The sequence below is a fragment of the Canis aureus genome, chromosome 29, assembly GCF_053574225.1.
Source record: "Canis aureus isolate CA01 chromosome 29, VMU_Caureus_v.1.0, whole genome shotgun sequence".
Classification (NCBI taxonomy): domain Eukaryota; kingdom Metazoa; phylum Chordata; class Mammalia; order Carnivora; family Canidae; genus Canis; species Canis aureus.
In genome coordinates, this window is record NC_135639.1 from 17,130,608 (window position 1) to 17,145,000 (window position 14,393).

Here is a 14,393-nt window from a genome sequence, read left to right on the forward strand (position 1 = left end):
CCTGCAGCCCTTGCTCACCACCCATCTTCTGAAACACACACACACACACACACGATAAATAATAAGCATGCCCATGTAAGAAACAAAAAGGGAATTAAAAAATGGAACTCCTTACTGTGGTACTAACCATCCTAGCGGATGGGGGATTTGTCCTACGGTGCCAGGCGATAGCGGGTAATACGGAGATATATCTGGAGGGTGCGGAGGCCGTGGGATTCCTGGGAGAAGAAGTGGCATTTTAGGTACAAAGGAGGAGAGAAGGAAAGAGAAACTGCCAGGGGATGGGAATCAGTAAAGGAGGACGGAGACTTCTCTTCTTTGACGCTAGCGCGAGATTCCTTCCGTGACCATGATCGTTGTGGGTAAGTTCTGTTCACTATCTCTCCCCACCCTACCTTGATAAATTGGTTTATCTCACTGGAGGTGGATGGGTACTTGGGGTAAATGCCGCTTTGGGTTACTTCTGCCTTACGGGATCCGAGTGATTATTGAAAATTAAAGAAAAATCTGAAGGCTTGGCACCAGTAGGTGATCAGGTCATATAAATCCTCTGCCCTCCTGACTTGGGCCTCCACTCCTTTTAATTCTAATGACTTGTCTGCATGAGACTTATTCCTCTAGGTTTCTAATACGCCTTATAAGTTTCGGCTTTTCGAAGGGTTACTCTTGCCTGCTTTCAAAAAAAAAAAGGTTAACTCCTCTAGAAATGTCCACCTCAGCTTAGAGGATGAGCTGTGGCAGAATTTCACGACAAGGCATGGACTCTTGCCCAGGGTAGATCTTGAACTGAGCAGACCAGTAGGCCGGAGGCCTGGCAGGCTCCACTCTAGAACCTAACCGTCTGGAAGTGTCACCTGGAAGAATCAGCCCTACCTGCTTGCTGACCAGGTAGGTAGTCCTGCATCATGAGAGCTAGGAACGCACACATGACACACCTGAGCACACCCTGAAGGCCCATGCCACTGCACACTTACTTATCCCACAGGAGCACATCCTGTAATCAATTCTGAGAAAAGCAAGAGCGCTGGGAGCAATTCTGACACCGAGGAACTGATCTAAAGAGCTGAAGGGGAAGAAAACGAACAATGCTACAGAATTAACACAGTACTGGAGGTAATGAGCTGCACGTCTGTGGATGAAAACTATTCCATTTTTTTTTTTAATTCATTCAGGAAGCTTTTAATCTGTAAGTTAAGTCTCCCTGGGTGACATTTTCATGCAGACATTGCTTTCTCTCTATTACAAAAACCAAACAGATTAGCTGGTCTTGGACCCTACACCAAGCCATTTGCACACTTGAAAGAATGTTCGCAGAGGAAAAGTAAACAGTCTGCAGACGTTAATCATATGTTTTACGATAACCATTTAAAAGCTATTCCCTGTACTACCATTATTTAAATGAGACGTTGATGCTGCCATTCACTTGCAGAGCCTGGGGCCCGCTGGCGGCCTGCTCCAGCCATCCAAGCACCAGGCTGGGTCCCCCGGAGCACAAAGGGGGCTCAGAAGCTGGTGAAAACCAGCTAATGTGTGGCTTCATTCAGGGGCAGCAAAGTCTGCATGAACGGGCAATCTACCTCAGCTCAACACCAAACAATCCCCTCTGACGAAGTGACACGGAATAGCCATTTAGAATTCATCCTTCTAATTAACTAGCTGGTTAGAGAAACCCCAGCCAGTGTACTGCCCAGCCTGGCCTGGCCTTCACTGCTCTCCCAGGACTACCCCTCTAGGAGCGGTAGCCGGAGGCTTGCTTGAAATCTTGTTACAGGGTGGGCTACAAGTAACGCTGTACTCGGTGAGTACATGGGATGAAAAGGAGGGGGGAAAGTATAAAGGCTGAAGGATGACATGGCCCCATCTGCCTGAGACTCTATTGGTTGTTCCACCATGGACTTGGTTTTCACATTTGTATAATGGACTTGGTGATACCCAGGATACTGTAGGGGAACAAGAACCGAAATCAGCAAAGACAACGCAGGACCCAGTGCTGTGGCCTCTAGAGGCTAGACCAGTAAATCATCATCAAGTGACTGGTTCCCTTGGCTGCTGAGGGAACCAGGGCTTTGGTTGGGGAGCCATGCTGGAAGGGCTCCCGTATTCCCAACTTGCTGAGAGGGAGGCTACGAGATGCCTCCACAACTATAACTGCCTCCAAGTCTGTTTGTGGCTCTTGGAGTTACTTAAAAGCTACCCCTGAAAAACAGTGCAAGATTCACAGCCAGGCCCTCTGGGGTATTGGGAGATCTAGAATAATGGTTAGCACTACACATGGACTTCCCCTAAGGAGAGGAGAAGCTACTCCATCATCAGGCTCTGGCCTCCCCAAAGAGCTTTCTTCTCAGCACCCAGGAGAGGAACAGGAGCCCCCATTCTCTGCCCCCCATCCCTCCCCAGCAGGTGAGACGGCCCCAGACCCAGCACACCCTCTTGGTACCATGTGCACGGCCTACCTGTTTTGGGGTCTACGTCAGCTGGTAAGTGTGGAGGTGGGTTTCCCGGGGTGAAGTGCTCATTGCTGTACGTGATGAGCGGCGTGAGAGGGTGAACATGGTGAGGGTGCTGCACGACGGGCACTTTGTTCGACTGTGGGCAGGAGAGACAGAGGAGGACACTGTCAAGCTGGCTCCTGGTAACTGATGAGACTTCTGAACACTGCCCCCCCAACCCCCCCCCAGCGAGTAGGGGGCTGGCCCATGCCCTTCCGCCCTCCGCCCTGCTCTCCCTCCCTCCCAGAGTTTGTAAGAGGTGCTGGATTCTACCCACAGCCCTGACCCCAATCCATGGATTACAATAACCGATATTTATAAGGAACGCTCTCACGGTAGACATGCTTCCCTGTTTCCCTCCCTACGGGGCCTGGCTTTGAAAACACCTCCTGCACCACCACCCCATCATGGACCCCGACTGTGCGCTTTTCCAATGGGCAGCTACATCGGAAGTGGGGACTTTAATCTACCAGGCCACTGGGTTCCTGCAAGGGGTGAAGGGGGGGTGTCTCTGACCCCAGGGCCCCAGCAGAGGGACCTTCAGGAGGCAAACAGGCTAGGAAAACCTTCCTTTACAAGAAACCCGGGAGGACCCAAATCCCAGCTACCCAGCCTCCCTATCTACCATCGCGGGCTCCTAATCGCTCCCCACCCCTGGGAAGCAGCGGGCAGGCCACAATCCTTCCCAGACAGGATGGATGAAAAGCCCCACTCCTGGTCTGGTTGGGGGTGTGAACTTTACCAGAAAGCCCTAAACTGCCAGGCAAGCACCTGCATATTTTATGCAGATCACAGCAGCCCCGAATTCATTAGGAATTTCATTAGGAAGTCATGGGGGAACACTAATAAATTAACTGAATGATGATAAATCGGGCTAATAAAAGGTGTGCAATTTAGAAACGGGCAGTTCTAGCAAACAAAGTACAGGCATTTATATGTTCAAGAAGGGTAGATAGAGCAGGAAAAAAAGAAAAGCGTTTTAAAGATTTTTCTAGTTGCCATGACCAGACCTTCCCAAATTCTTCACCTCCTCCCTCCCACACCCCTCTCAGTCCACCCCACCCCCTCCACTATGCGGTGCTGTAACTTAGCCCAGCAAGATCACAAAGAAAAAATGGAAGCTGAAACAAGCGAACTACTGGGCCATTTACTGAGAGTAATCCAATTGCAAAAAAACCCTATTCCCCATAGAGGATTTTCACTAAAATCCTACAACAGGGACATTTAACCAGATTAGGTACCAGCGAAGATAAAGAGGCTAGTATTAGATGATGAATGGATTAGAGTCAAGTTTCATTTCAGAACGTGTCTTCATTTCCTTTTATTACTTTTAGGAAGGCACAACTTGCATTAACATCAAGGAAAAGGAATTGCATTACAAGGAAAGAAGTGAGGTTTCAATGCTGCCCACTAGTGCCTCTTGAGTTCAGGGACCACCGAGCAGTTAAGTTCGCTTTACGTTTTCCTTCTTGGCCCTTTTTTTTGTTTGTTTGTTTGTTTTTTAATGAATAAGGAAGGGGTATAAACATAGAAAGAATATTTCTCACCCCAGTTAATTGTGGGGAAGGCATCTCTAAAAGGGGCTTCTAACTTTCACGAGCATGTTCGGAAAGGAAAATATGGCCTTCTTCCATGTGCTCCAGAAAAAAAAAACAAAAACAAAACAAAACTACAGAAAAAGAAGTCGACACTTGCAATAGCCTGGTTTAACGATGCCCATAAACAACTGGACACTTTCAGAGGAGACTAGCTAGTTGCTCAAAGAGCCTTATGCTGTGAATTACCAGTTTGCAATCAAAGCACTGAAATGAAAAGCACCAAAGCTAAGGGAGCTTGGGTAACACTTCCCTAGCAGCCATGAAGGTCTGGGCAAGGCCAAAGCCAGCAGAGTGAAGGGCTGCTGCCCCAGGGCCAGAACCAGCATCTTACGGACATGCACTGAGGATTCTTTTTGGGGGGAACATATCTGTTTAGGACAAATTGAAAAGTAACCATCAAATGGACTCTTACTGTATGCTGGGGTGGAGAGGAGGAAGAAAAGGAGAGCGAGGGAGAGGAAGGGACAGAACCTAGGCAGAGGGCGTGAAGACCCGCAGGAGGAAAGGAAAAGGAGTACTGCCACTTTCCAGAAATGTTTTTATTTGGTTGGAAAGATACACACCTTCTGAAATGAAAGAAGGCAGACCAGTTCCAGATGGTTTAAACTAAGTGCGGAAAAGCTAGGAGAGGAGTTAGGAGGAACCACAGATAACCCAAAGCAGGGAAGACAGTCGCTGAGAGGTTGAGGGACCACCATAAGCAATGGAAGGAAGCAAAGGATGGGGGTATGAGGGCCCGGTAGTGGGAGTGGAGCCTACAGTTCTTGGCACTGGCTGGCTCAAGCTTCTCTCAGGATGCTTGTTACGAATCTCAATACCTGATCCTCGGAACCTGACGCAGTAGGCCTGAGCTCAGGACCCAGGCATCTTGACTTGGCCTATTGAGGGCGACAGGTGGCAGCTCTATCTGTTCAGTCATGACCCGGAGACCAAAGAACCACATGTGCACAGACAAGCATAAAGGTTAAGAGGCCTGGGTCCTAATCACGAATCCTAGATCTCAAGAAAATCCATGGGAAGAACTTAGTACAGAACCTACCACATGGTAAGCATAGGAATGGTGGTTTACTATTCCCGTTATTTATTATTTTATCGTTATGGAGAAGCTGCCCGATGGCACAGTTCTGTCTACAGTTCAGATGCACAAATTCCATGGCTGCCTTCCAAGCAGGACTAACAGGAAACGTGGGGAAAACCTTTCTCTACTTGTCTAGCAAAGGATGAAGACAGAATCTGTGCAACAGTGTCCACTGGGTGTAGGATTCAAAAGTTAATTTCCCCCTCTTCCTCTTAGAACCATGTATGAAGGTCATTCTGACACAAGTCAGACACCATCACCTTCATACCATTTTGTACACTCGAGCCTAGCCAACAGGTTTTTTCCTGTCCAGTCAAGCTCTATAATATGGAAGGGGGTAGATTCGAAGCCACTGCTACCCAGCTTTAGGAAGGGAATATGGGAGCCCTCTTGGGACGTGTTTCTCTTCTCTGATTGTGACTGTAGTCCAGGCAGGTGGCTAGGGAACCACACATCTCTCCAGACTGGCTGGTTCCCAAGTAAGCAGGAGGAAGGCATGCAGTCATACCCACAGAAACCAGGGTCTAGGCATGATTCCCACACGCGCTGCCTGTACCTGGACTGCTGCTATGCTTGGGAGGATGTTACTCTTGAAAATGCCCATCTCTCCACTCTCAGGACTCCAGGGTCCTTTTCTTGCTATTTTACATCATGTCCATGCTAGAGTCACGTATGTACCTTTCTTGGTCCCAGTGTAGCTAAGTTCCTGAAGGACTAAGACTGTGTCTTCTAGAACTTTCTCTCCCCTGTCATGCCCAGTTTGTATGTGGCAGTGGTGAGACTCAAAAGCTGCCAAAGATCCACTAAATTCCAATTACAGCATCAGAAGAAGAGAAGGACAGGACCAGTCTCACAGATACATTCACTAAAATGGAGTCTACTTAGAATCATACAACAAAGCTGGATAGGCCTTCAGAAACCAGCTGGTCTTATACTTTATTAGTACAGTACCTTAAAAGTGGTTTTAGAGGCCCCTAGCATGTACACCGTGACCAAGAGTGAGGGCTATGAATGTAAGGAAGACTAGACTGAAATTATAACTGACCAGTCTAGCTGTGCAACCTGTTTCAGGAGCTTCATCCTCTCTCTGCAAACTCCAAATGAGAACAGGGGTCAACTTCAGAGCATCATTGTGCAAATTATGGCTCACGCCTGTAACAATGCTCAACACTGGGCCTGGCACAGAGCTGTACACATGCAATATAAAGAAGCTTTGAAAAATACTGTCCAGTGAGTACTAATGAGGAGTGCTCAGTGAAGGTAGGGCTGGCCGTCCCGCTAGTATGTTCTCATTAAAGTCTCAGATGGGAAATGGATCCACAGGCTGCACGTCTTATTTCACAAACAAGATGTTCATTGTAGGGCTAGAGTGTATGGATGTTTTGTGGTCACCTCACAAGTACATGCTCTTTTAAAAAAAAGTGATATTAATAAATATATTTTTTAATCTCTTTTGAGAAAAACCATCACTTTATCATGTCACCAAAGAAGAATGACCGCAGAGGAGTTTAAAGTTAAACAGTAATAGCTAGATATGACCAAAGGCCTTTCCAGAATCAGGCAGAGGGCCTTGAACAAGTAAGAGTTCATGTAAGTGAAGCACTAACCAACCCAAAAAGCCAATGTCCCTTAGACCTTCCCCTTCCTGACCATCAGTGCCCACTTCTTTAAAGAGGTCTTAAAGGATTGTGTTCATAACTGTTACCATCCTAAGAAAACTCAACTGTGAAAAATACCTTTCCTGGGGGAAGGACACACACAACCTTCCAGAAATGACCCAGGGAATCTAAATGAAAGCAATACTCTATGCTGGGAGTACTGGTGGGATAAACAGCAGGAAATATGCATCTCTCCCCCTTTTATCTTTTGACAGACAGAGTCCACTATTTGAGGCAAACAACTACAACACAGAACCAGGTACCTTTTCGGTAACTACCTTTCCCTAAATATCAAGTAGGTCTTCAAAACTACCTGGTGTGTGTGTGTGTGTGTGTGTGTGTGTGTGTGAGAGAGAGAGAGAGAGAGAGAGAGACAGAGAGAGAGAGAGAGAGAGATCATGCTCTCCAGCGACAGCTAACTAACAACATTCGAGGTCGGGGTGGCAGTGGTCACGGCAACTTGCATGGAAAGCCTAGTTACTAGTATCTAACCCTTGAGGAATATTATGAACACTAGGAATCTCTGAGCCACAAAAACAGCAAACATGAATAAAATATTCCATGTAAGGTCCGGGAGATATGCTACAGTTGCCCATATACACCCACTCCATCAGCACCTGGCACTCACTCCCAGAGTCACCTAGAACCCTTCGTCTAGATGATCTGAGGAGAGAGGAGCACCGAGTAGCTGCTGGTCCTGAAGCTCCACAGTCAACCGCAGCACGGCTCACCGCTGCCACCTTTGAATGCAGCCTTGCTACTGTACCTGCCTTGGTGTTGAGTAGGATATACTAAATATTAAGTCCTCGTAACACACCTACGAAGTAGCTGGAGTTTCTTATTAGTGCCACACAGTAGGCGTCCCAGGCCATGTGCCTTGGGAAGGTCTGCACACTCACCTGCCTGACTCCACCACCCCCTGGTGTCTGCAGAGACTGATGCTGGGATAGGGTTCACTGCCATGCTAATGGTGAGTGGCATCCCATGACCTGAGCCTGGGCCAACTGGACAGAGATGCTTCAGGACTCACAAAGGGATCTCTTCCTCACAGTTTCACCCACCAGTCTCTGGAACCTAGACCAGTTTCAGCAAATACTGCCTCCTGCTACCCAACCCCGCAAGTTAGGAGTAGCTCAGGGCTCCCTGCCTCAGCGAGAACACTCCCCTGCCATAGAGCACCAGGGACTTTTAGCAGGGGATTTTCTAACGTGTGGCTGATTATGGGTGGTGGGGGATAAAGACATTTAATGGGATGTTTCTGCACCTCAAATAGAGAGAGGCAACCAGGATCAGGGCCCAGCAGGGTTCTGGTGATAAAAACAACACACGCCATCAATTCTGGCTGACAAGAAACTAAAGAAAAAGTCAGCTAAAAAACCTTGAACCACTAAATGAAGTAAACAGTATCTATTTAAAGGGAACAAAAATCCTCATCTGACCGTAAATCATTAGGGCTTTCTGTTTTCTACCTGGAGTGATGGCTGCTACCCAGAGCAAAGTCTTCACCCAGTTCTGGTCATTATGCTCTATGGGTTTTGAGCACCTAATAGTTAAATGATTAAGGGAATAAAAGGGGGGGGGTATCCTTTACCAAACCTCAGAGCACACAAAACCTTTCCACCCACCCGAAGTATATTCATCCCACTACAGTGCGGGGAGCCGGGAGAGGGTGCCCCTGCGGCTGACCTCTGACCTCTCAAGAACCCTTAAGCAACAGTGCTCAGCAACTTGCCCCCGCCACCCTCATCGCCAAGCGCCCACACACCCGTCCGAATGCTGCTCGTGATTTGGAACCCGGCAAATGAAAGATTGATTCAGGCACTTCTAGATCTCCCTGCTACCCCTCCTCTAACCCCGACCCCTCAACCTTCTGTAACTGTGGGGAACCCAAAGGGAATGAAAGCTTGCCATTCACCTCGCAACCTATTAATCAGCAGACGTTGAAAACAAATAGAGCCATTGCTGGCCCCGGCCTCTCCGCCGGTCCTCCTCTTCAATACTCCCCTATTGCTCTCCTTTTCTGCAGAAGAAAAATGGGGCCAGAAAGTGCCTTGAGGAGCCCAGCACAATAAAACAAAAGCAGCACAGAGGAGCATTTGTCAGCCTTCTCCCCTCCCCAGGGTGGATATGGAAGGTCTTCAGTGGTCTTAGGTTCCTCAGCCCTCCCAGGGGCTGAAATCAGCTTCACGAAGGGACACTGTTCATTCCGGGTTTCCATTAAAAAATGGGTTGCTAAGCTAGCTCTTCTCCATGCATTTTGCTGGTTGCTGCTTACTACGGCTGCATCAAGGCCAATGGTGACTAGCAAACCCTTCATGATGCTGCACGTCACTGGAGCCACAGAGCGCCGCTGGAGAGGAGGGGGTGGAGATGAAGGAGGGGCTGTTTCTTCCTCATCAACAACCCTCTGTGACTCAACTAGTCCTATTTTTTCAGGCGATGGACCAGAGAGTGGTGGAATGGTCAATGAAGGTAGCCCTCTTGCCTTGACAAACCCATTCCCCCAACAATGAGCACACACTTCGGCTGCTAGAACGTCAGGAGACATGCACAGCAGCCTGGATCCAGGCCTGCACACACGGGTCCATCTCGACTTACCTAGTGAACATCTCGCTATTGCATCTTGCCAAGCTCCTACACACACAGGAGTAAAGGGTGGCAGACAGGCTTCCACCCTTGGCCAGATGGGCTTCTGCAGACATTTTGCTCTGCACCTCTCCCCATGACAGCTCCAGAAGCCCCCCAGCTAGGACCCCTCGTCCAACGCCCAGAGTCCCCTGGAGGTCGAGAGCTACTCCTCCAGAAGGGCCTGCTCTCAGCTAATGGCACACTGTTTCCCTGGACAAAACTTATACTGATAGCAAGAGCACTGCTGCTGAAAAGAACAAGGAAGAGAGAAGGCTTCACAGGGTTCAAGTTTTGCTCGGAGAAAGGAGGTGGTTGAGAGAAAGGAGGTCCGCCTGTGAGTTGCAGAAAGACCCACCCTTTGCAGCACGCGGCCTAACTCACCTGGCCCGTGCTGCTGGGGACTCTGTGCCCACCACAAGGCTGCCAGATTACAGCTGCTGGAGCCTGAGGGAGCCTGGCATCGGGGTGCTCCTTGTTTGTCTGGTAAACTGGATGGCTGGACCCTCCCGCAACCCCAGAATCAAATCCATGGAGACGGCAAGAAGAGGAAGAGAGTCTCCCTGCCTTCTACAAAATTCTGCAGACTCACAGTTTCTCATACTCACACAAGCATTAAAAATTCTTTGTGCAGGGAAATGACTGAGCAGGGCAGGCAGGGAGAGAATAAATGTGCAGCCAATCTTCATCCAAATTCTCTCACACATATGCATATACACAGAACTAACTCAAACCATCCTAAGCCCTCCGCCTTTTTTTTGTTTTGTTTTCTCCCCTGGTTCCTGCCATAATACAACCACCCAGCTGGTAACACACCACACAGATTGCCAAGCATTCAGGGTCTGGGGGCCAAATTCTCCTCTTAATGACCTTTTCTTAATCCCCCAAAAGGAGGAGGGGCAGGCTGGGAGTGGGGCTGGAGGTGTCAGGGTGGGGGAGTGGGCACACGAAGGGGAACATTTTAACCTGGAAAATAAAGATGTGCTCCAGCTGCTCGGCTTTGTGAGAGCCGCAGCCAAGGGCCGACCCAGCAAAGCTGTGCTTTCACAGGCTCTTGAACAATTACTTCCAGTTAAGTTCATTAAACATAATTTATTTCCACTCATTCTCATTTATTTCCCAATAAAAAGAAAGCATCCCATTGTGCTTTCCCCCAACTAACCTTTAAAGCACTTGCAAGCTTAAGTCTTGGCCCGCCCGGTCCAGGCTGGCCCCTGACAAGTGAGTTCCCAGGATTTTCTTCCTGCCTATGTCCCTCCGGGAGCATGCCACAGCATGGCAGGGGTCAGTGAGGGGGTGCAGCAGGCACAACGGGGTCTTCTAACTGTCTTAATCCTCCACGGGGTCCTCTGACTGTCCTAATCCTCCACCGGGTCTCAGAAATGAAGAACCAACCACTTCACTCCTAAGAAATTTCCCAGTAGTTTGCAACCTCCAACCTCCTGCAAGATATTTCTCTACTACTTGAGTATTAAATGATTAGTGTTAGCATAATCAATCTTGTGGAGTGTCCAAGTTTGCACAGAATGTTTGAGAATTGGGTAAGAGGGTACAGCTGTTTCTGGGAGAGCAGATTTTCAAAACAGAGCCAGGAATAAAACTAACCTATTCCAAATGAAGAAATCCAAAAGCTCAAATTCTCAAAACAACTTAAAAAAAAATAATGATTTCCAGGTTACATTCCCCCCCTCCGAAAAACCCCAACAACCCCAAATCTAGGGATTCCTGAATATAATGGAAAGGAAATCACCAATTTTGATTTAGAGTAAATTTTAAGTACATAATGGTTATTACATCCTGGGGATTTCAAGAAAGTAGTGAACAAAACCTGATACCAAGCCTTCTAATTTATTTACAATGACCAGCTATATAAAAACGTCTTTTATTTTCCTAATACACTCTGTGCCTAACTTTCAAATCTAGACGGTACTGTATTTGAAATTCATGCCTGTTACATGGAGTCTGATAAGTGCTCTTTGAAACAGCTGTTTCCTTCAGAAAGCAGGTGAATCTCTCCCTAGAAAAGAGCAGGCAAATGGAGAGGAGGGATGAATGTTTTCCTGTGGCCCAATGGACACAAATGCCCCCCAAACCCTGGATTCAGCAGGAATTCAGCCAATGACAGATCCAAAGGTAGTAGTGCATTGTTCTGCTCTATTTTGCCCTCTTAGTGTCCCAAACGTGGACATCCTTTAAGGGATACCTACCTACAGTCTCAATAAATGATACACGTGAAAAGGACACGACCCCCTCTAAAAGCAAGTTGACGAGTTGGAAGTTTAACGAAACTAGGGAATGACCCAGGCAAAGTCCAATTAAAAAAAAAATCTTCAAATGTGTGCAGAAGTATGTAATCTGGAAGTATGTAATCTGGAGGGCATGGCAAGATTTCATCACATTCCAAAATGTTGCAGAAGGAAAGAATTCCATTCCATAGCTCTCGGCCAGGCCCCCCACCAACCCCAAACCACAAAAGGGAGGTTTCCCTAAGAATATAAGGTTGCAGGCTCTGTTGCTTCCAGAAAATGCCGATGCAGCAGCCTGTTGTGACAATACAAAGATCATAATATCTGTATCATTGGAGTCGGGAATTCACCCTTTCAAACAACTCCCTTCTCATGAGACATCAAGAATGGAGGGTGAGCGGCCACCAAAGCAGCAGGACTGCTATTAAGTAACCCAAGTAATTTGAGTAAACAAAGCTCTGGAACCTTTCAGGAATCTCAGAAAGGGAGACTGGGCTGGGTTGGGAAATTTACGGCAACACAACTTAGACATTCGCAGTGCCAGCTTGTACTGTCTTCCCCACGACTCTGGACAGTTCACATGATCGTAGAGTTAACTAGAAAAGTTGCACCCCAAGACATACATCTGTCATCCCTTCATGCTCGACTAGAGAAGCATTTACCACTTCGAGTTTTAACTGGATATCTAGGATTTAATTCCTGATTTTGAAAACAGAAGGACTCTTCTAAGTCTGCTGTAGATTTCATGTTTTTTCTTCCGCCCCAAAAAAATCAGATCTAAGAGCTGACTGACTACTGCAAAGGTTTCTGTGTTTGGCCACTCAACAACAAAAAAATAGTAATAAAAGTCATCATAGAAATCACCTCCAAATTCGAGAATGCCTTTACAGCTGTGGCAAGGATCTGACCCAACAGTTGAAGAGTGGAGTGTAACCTAAGCCCCGAACTGGTCTTGCAAAAGGATCCTCTTCCTAATCATTAACACCACAATGGGCTGCCATGGGTCTCCTGCTCCGGTTTCCAGAACACATTTTATATTAAGTTTTAAAAACACAGACCCCAAGAGCAAGCCTGTAGCCCTAAAAGGCTGGCATCTAAATTTGGAGATTGAAAATAAATACAACTGAAGACAGAGCAACAGAAAGTTAGCATTAAATATGAAAGGAAAACATACAGTTTACACAAGCCCTGCTACTGTAAAAGCCTGAATGTTCGGACGGTTCAAAGCTTTGAAAGTATGCTCCTCTCTGAGGCAACGTCATTCTCCCTTCTCTTTCTTCCAATGGAGCCCACCCTGGTGGGTGAAGGAGAAAAATTTATTTGTTAAAAGAAATCCTAAACCCCACCACCCCTTTCCGGATCCCCAGCTTACTGGAACTTGGGGAGCCGGCTCTGCAGGCTCTGCATTGCTATATAGCTTAAGGACTGTGATGAAAGTCAAGCTTTCTCTTCTCCTCATCTTTTTTTTTTTTTTTTAACTCTTTCTCCCCACTCCCCAAAACACTGCTATGGAAAGTACATAGTGAAAGGGCACAGCGTGAACTGACCATTTATTCTTGGTTTTGTTTTTGTCTTCCCATCGTCTGAATTAAGAGGGGGAAAAAAAAGGCGCAGAGGTTTAATGGTCAAGACCATAAGCAAGGACACGAACGCACACACGCGCGCGCGCGCACACACACACACACACACACACCCCACTACTCACCCAGCAATTCAAATTGAGGTGCCAACCGCCCAACTGCTGGAAGAGAGAGAGCCCGGAGGCCACTGCGCCTCCCTTCCCACTCAAATCTTCCATCCCCACTAAAACTGCATCCCTAGGGTACATAATAGCTTTGGTCTTCTTTCTCTCCACCTCACAAAAAACTTTCTCTGTACCTTCAAGATGGGACTGGGCCAGCTTTTTTCTCCTCCCTGACTGCTTTTCTCACTTTTCTTCTTCCTCCCAGCCTTCCCTCCCTTTATGCCTTTCACTTAAAGAGCTGGAAAAAAGCATCTTAAAAGATAGAGAAGGCTCCAAATTTCTGCCCTGGTTTTACTCAAACCGCTCAGAGTTCTCACTCACGTTGCCCATCATTGTTCTGTTAATTCGTCCCCTTCCACACACATCCTCCCTCAAAAACCAAAACCAAAAGAAAGAAAACATAAAGAAACACAGCAAAAAGAAACCTAATCATCTAGTTCAACTGGTTGCAGACTGAATTTTTTTTTCATCTTAATTAAAAAACAAAACAAAACCAACAAAACAAAAAAACCTCCTTCTAGTTTCTAATCTCTCCCACTACAAAATCCATGAAGGAGAGGGGGAAGGCCCATTCTCCCCAGCCAGCCAGGACACCTAAGCGAAGTCCCCCTCCCTCACCCGTTACCTTGGGCAGCAGGGACAGAGCTACCGCTAAGAGTAGCTAAGAAATTACGGTCAGCCATGAGGGAAAATGATCAACCGAATGCGGTAGGCAGGCACTTTATCTGCAAGATTGTCAAATCCCTCAAAACAAATTTCTTCGAGAGAGAGGGCTGCATTGCAGAGGAGGAGGGAGGGGGAAAGTATATTTTCTTGTCACAGTGACACGGGAGTGACACTTGGTAGGGCCTTGTCTGCCAAACACGCACACACACCCTCTTTTCCTTCTAGAGTAAAAGACTGTGCTGGAAAGATTTTCAACTGACCTCTCTGGAAGCAGAAGAACGTAAGCTTC

At 47.3% G+C, this 14,393-nt stretch overlaps 1 protein-coding gene across 19 annotated transcripts in view; it reads right to left on the minus strand.

Annotated features, from left to right (window-relative positions):
- The window catches only part of TCF7L2 (transcription factor 7 like 2), a 199,448-nt gene that overhangs the window by 23,369 nt on the left and 161,686 nt on the right, over nt 1-14,393 (minus strand). For 16 of the 19 annotated variants that reach the window (XM_077877594.1, XM_077877599.1, XM_077877600.1 and 13 more), the window contains 2 exons: nt 2,454-2,586; nt 116-218 (listed from right to left, as the gene is read on the minus strand). In XM_077877594.1, the coding sequence (XP_077733720.1) occupies nt 116-218; nt 2,454-2,586 (236 nt within the window). Of the gene's footprint in view, nt 1-115; nt 219-2,453; nt 2,587-13,399; nt 13,538-14,393 lie in introns of those variants that run through there. The other 3 variants (XM_077877595.1, XM_077877598.1, XM_077877611.1) reach the window with 2 other exon arrangements.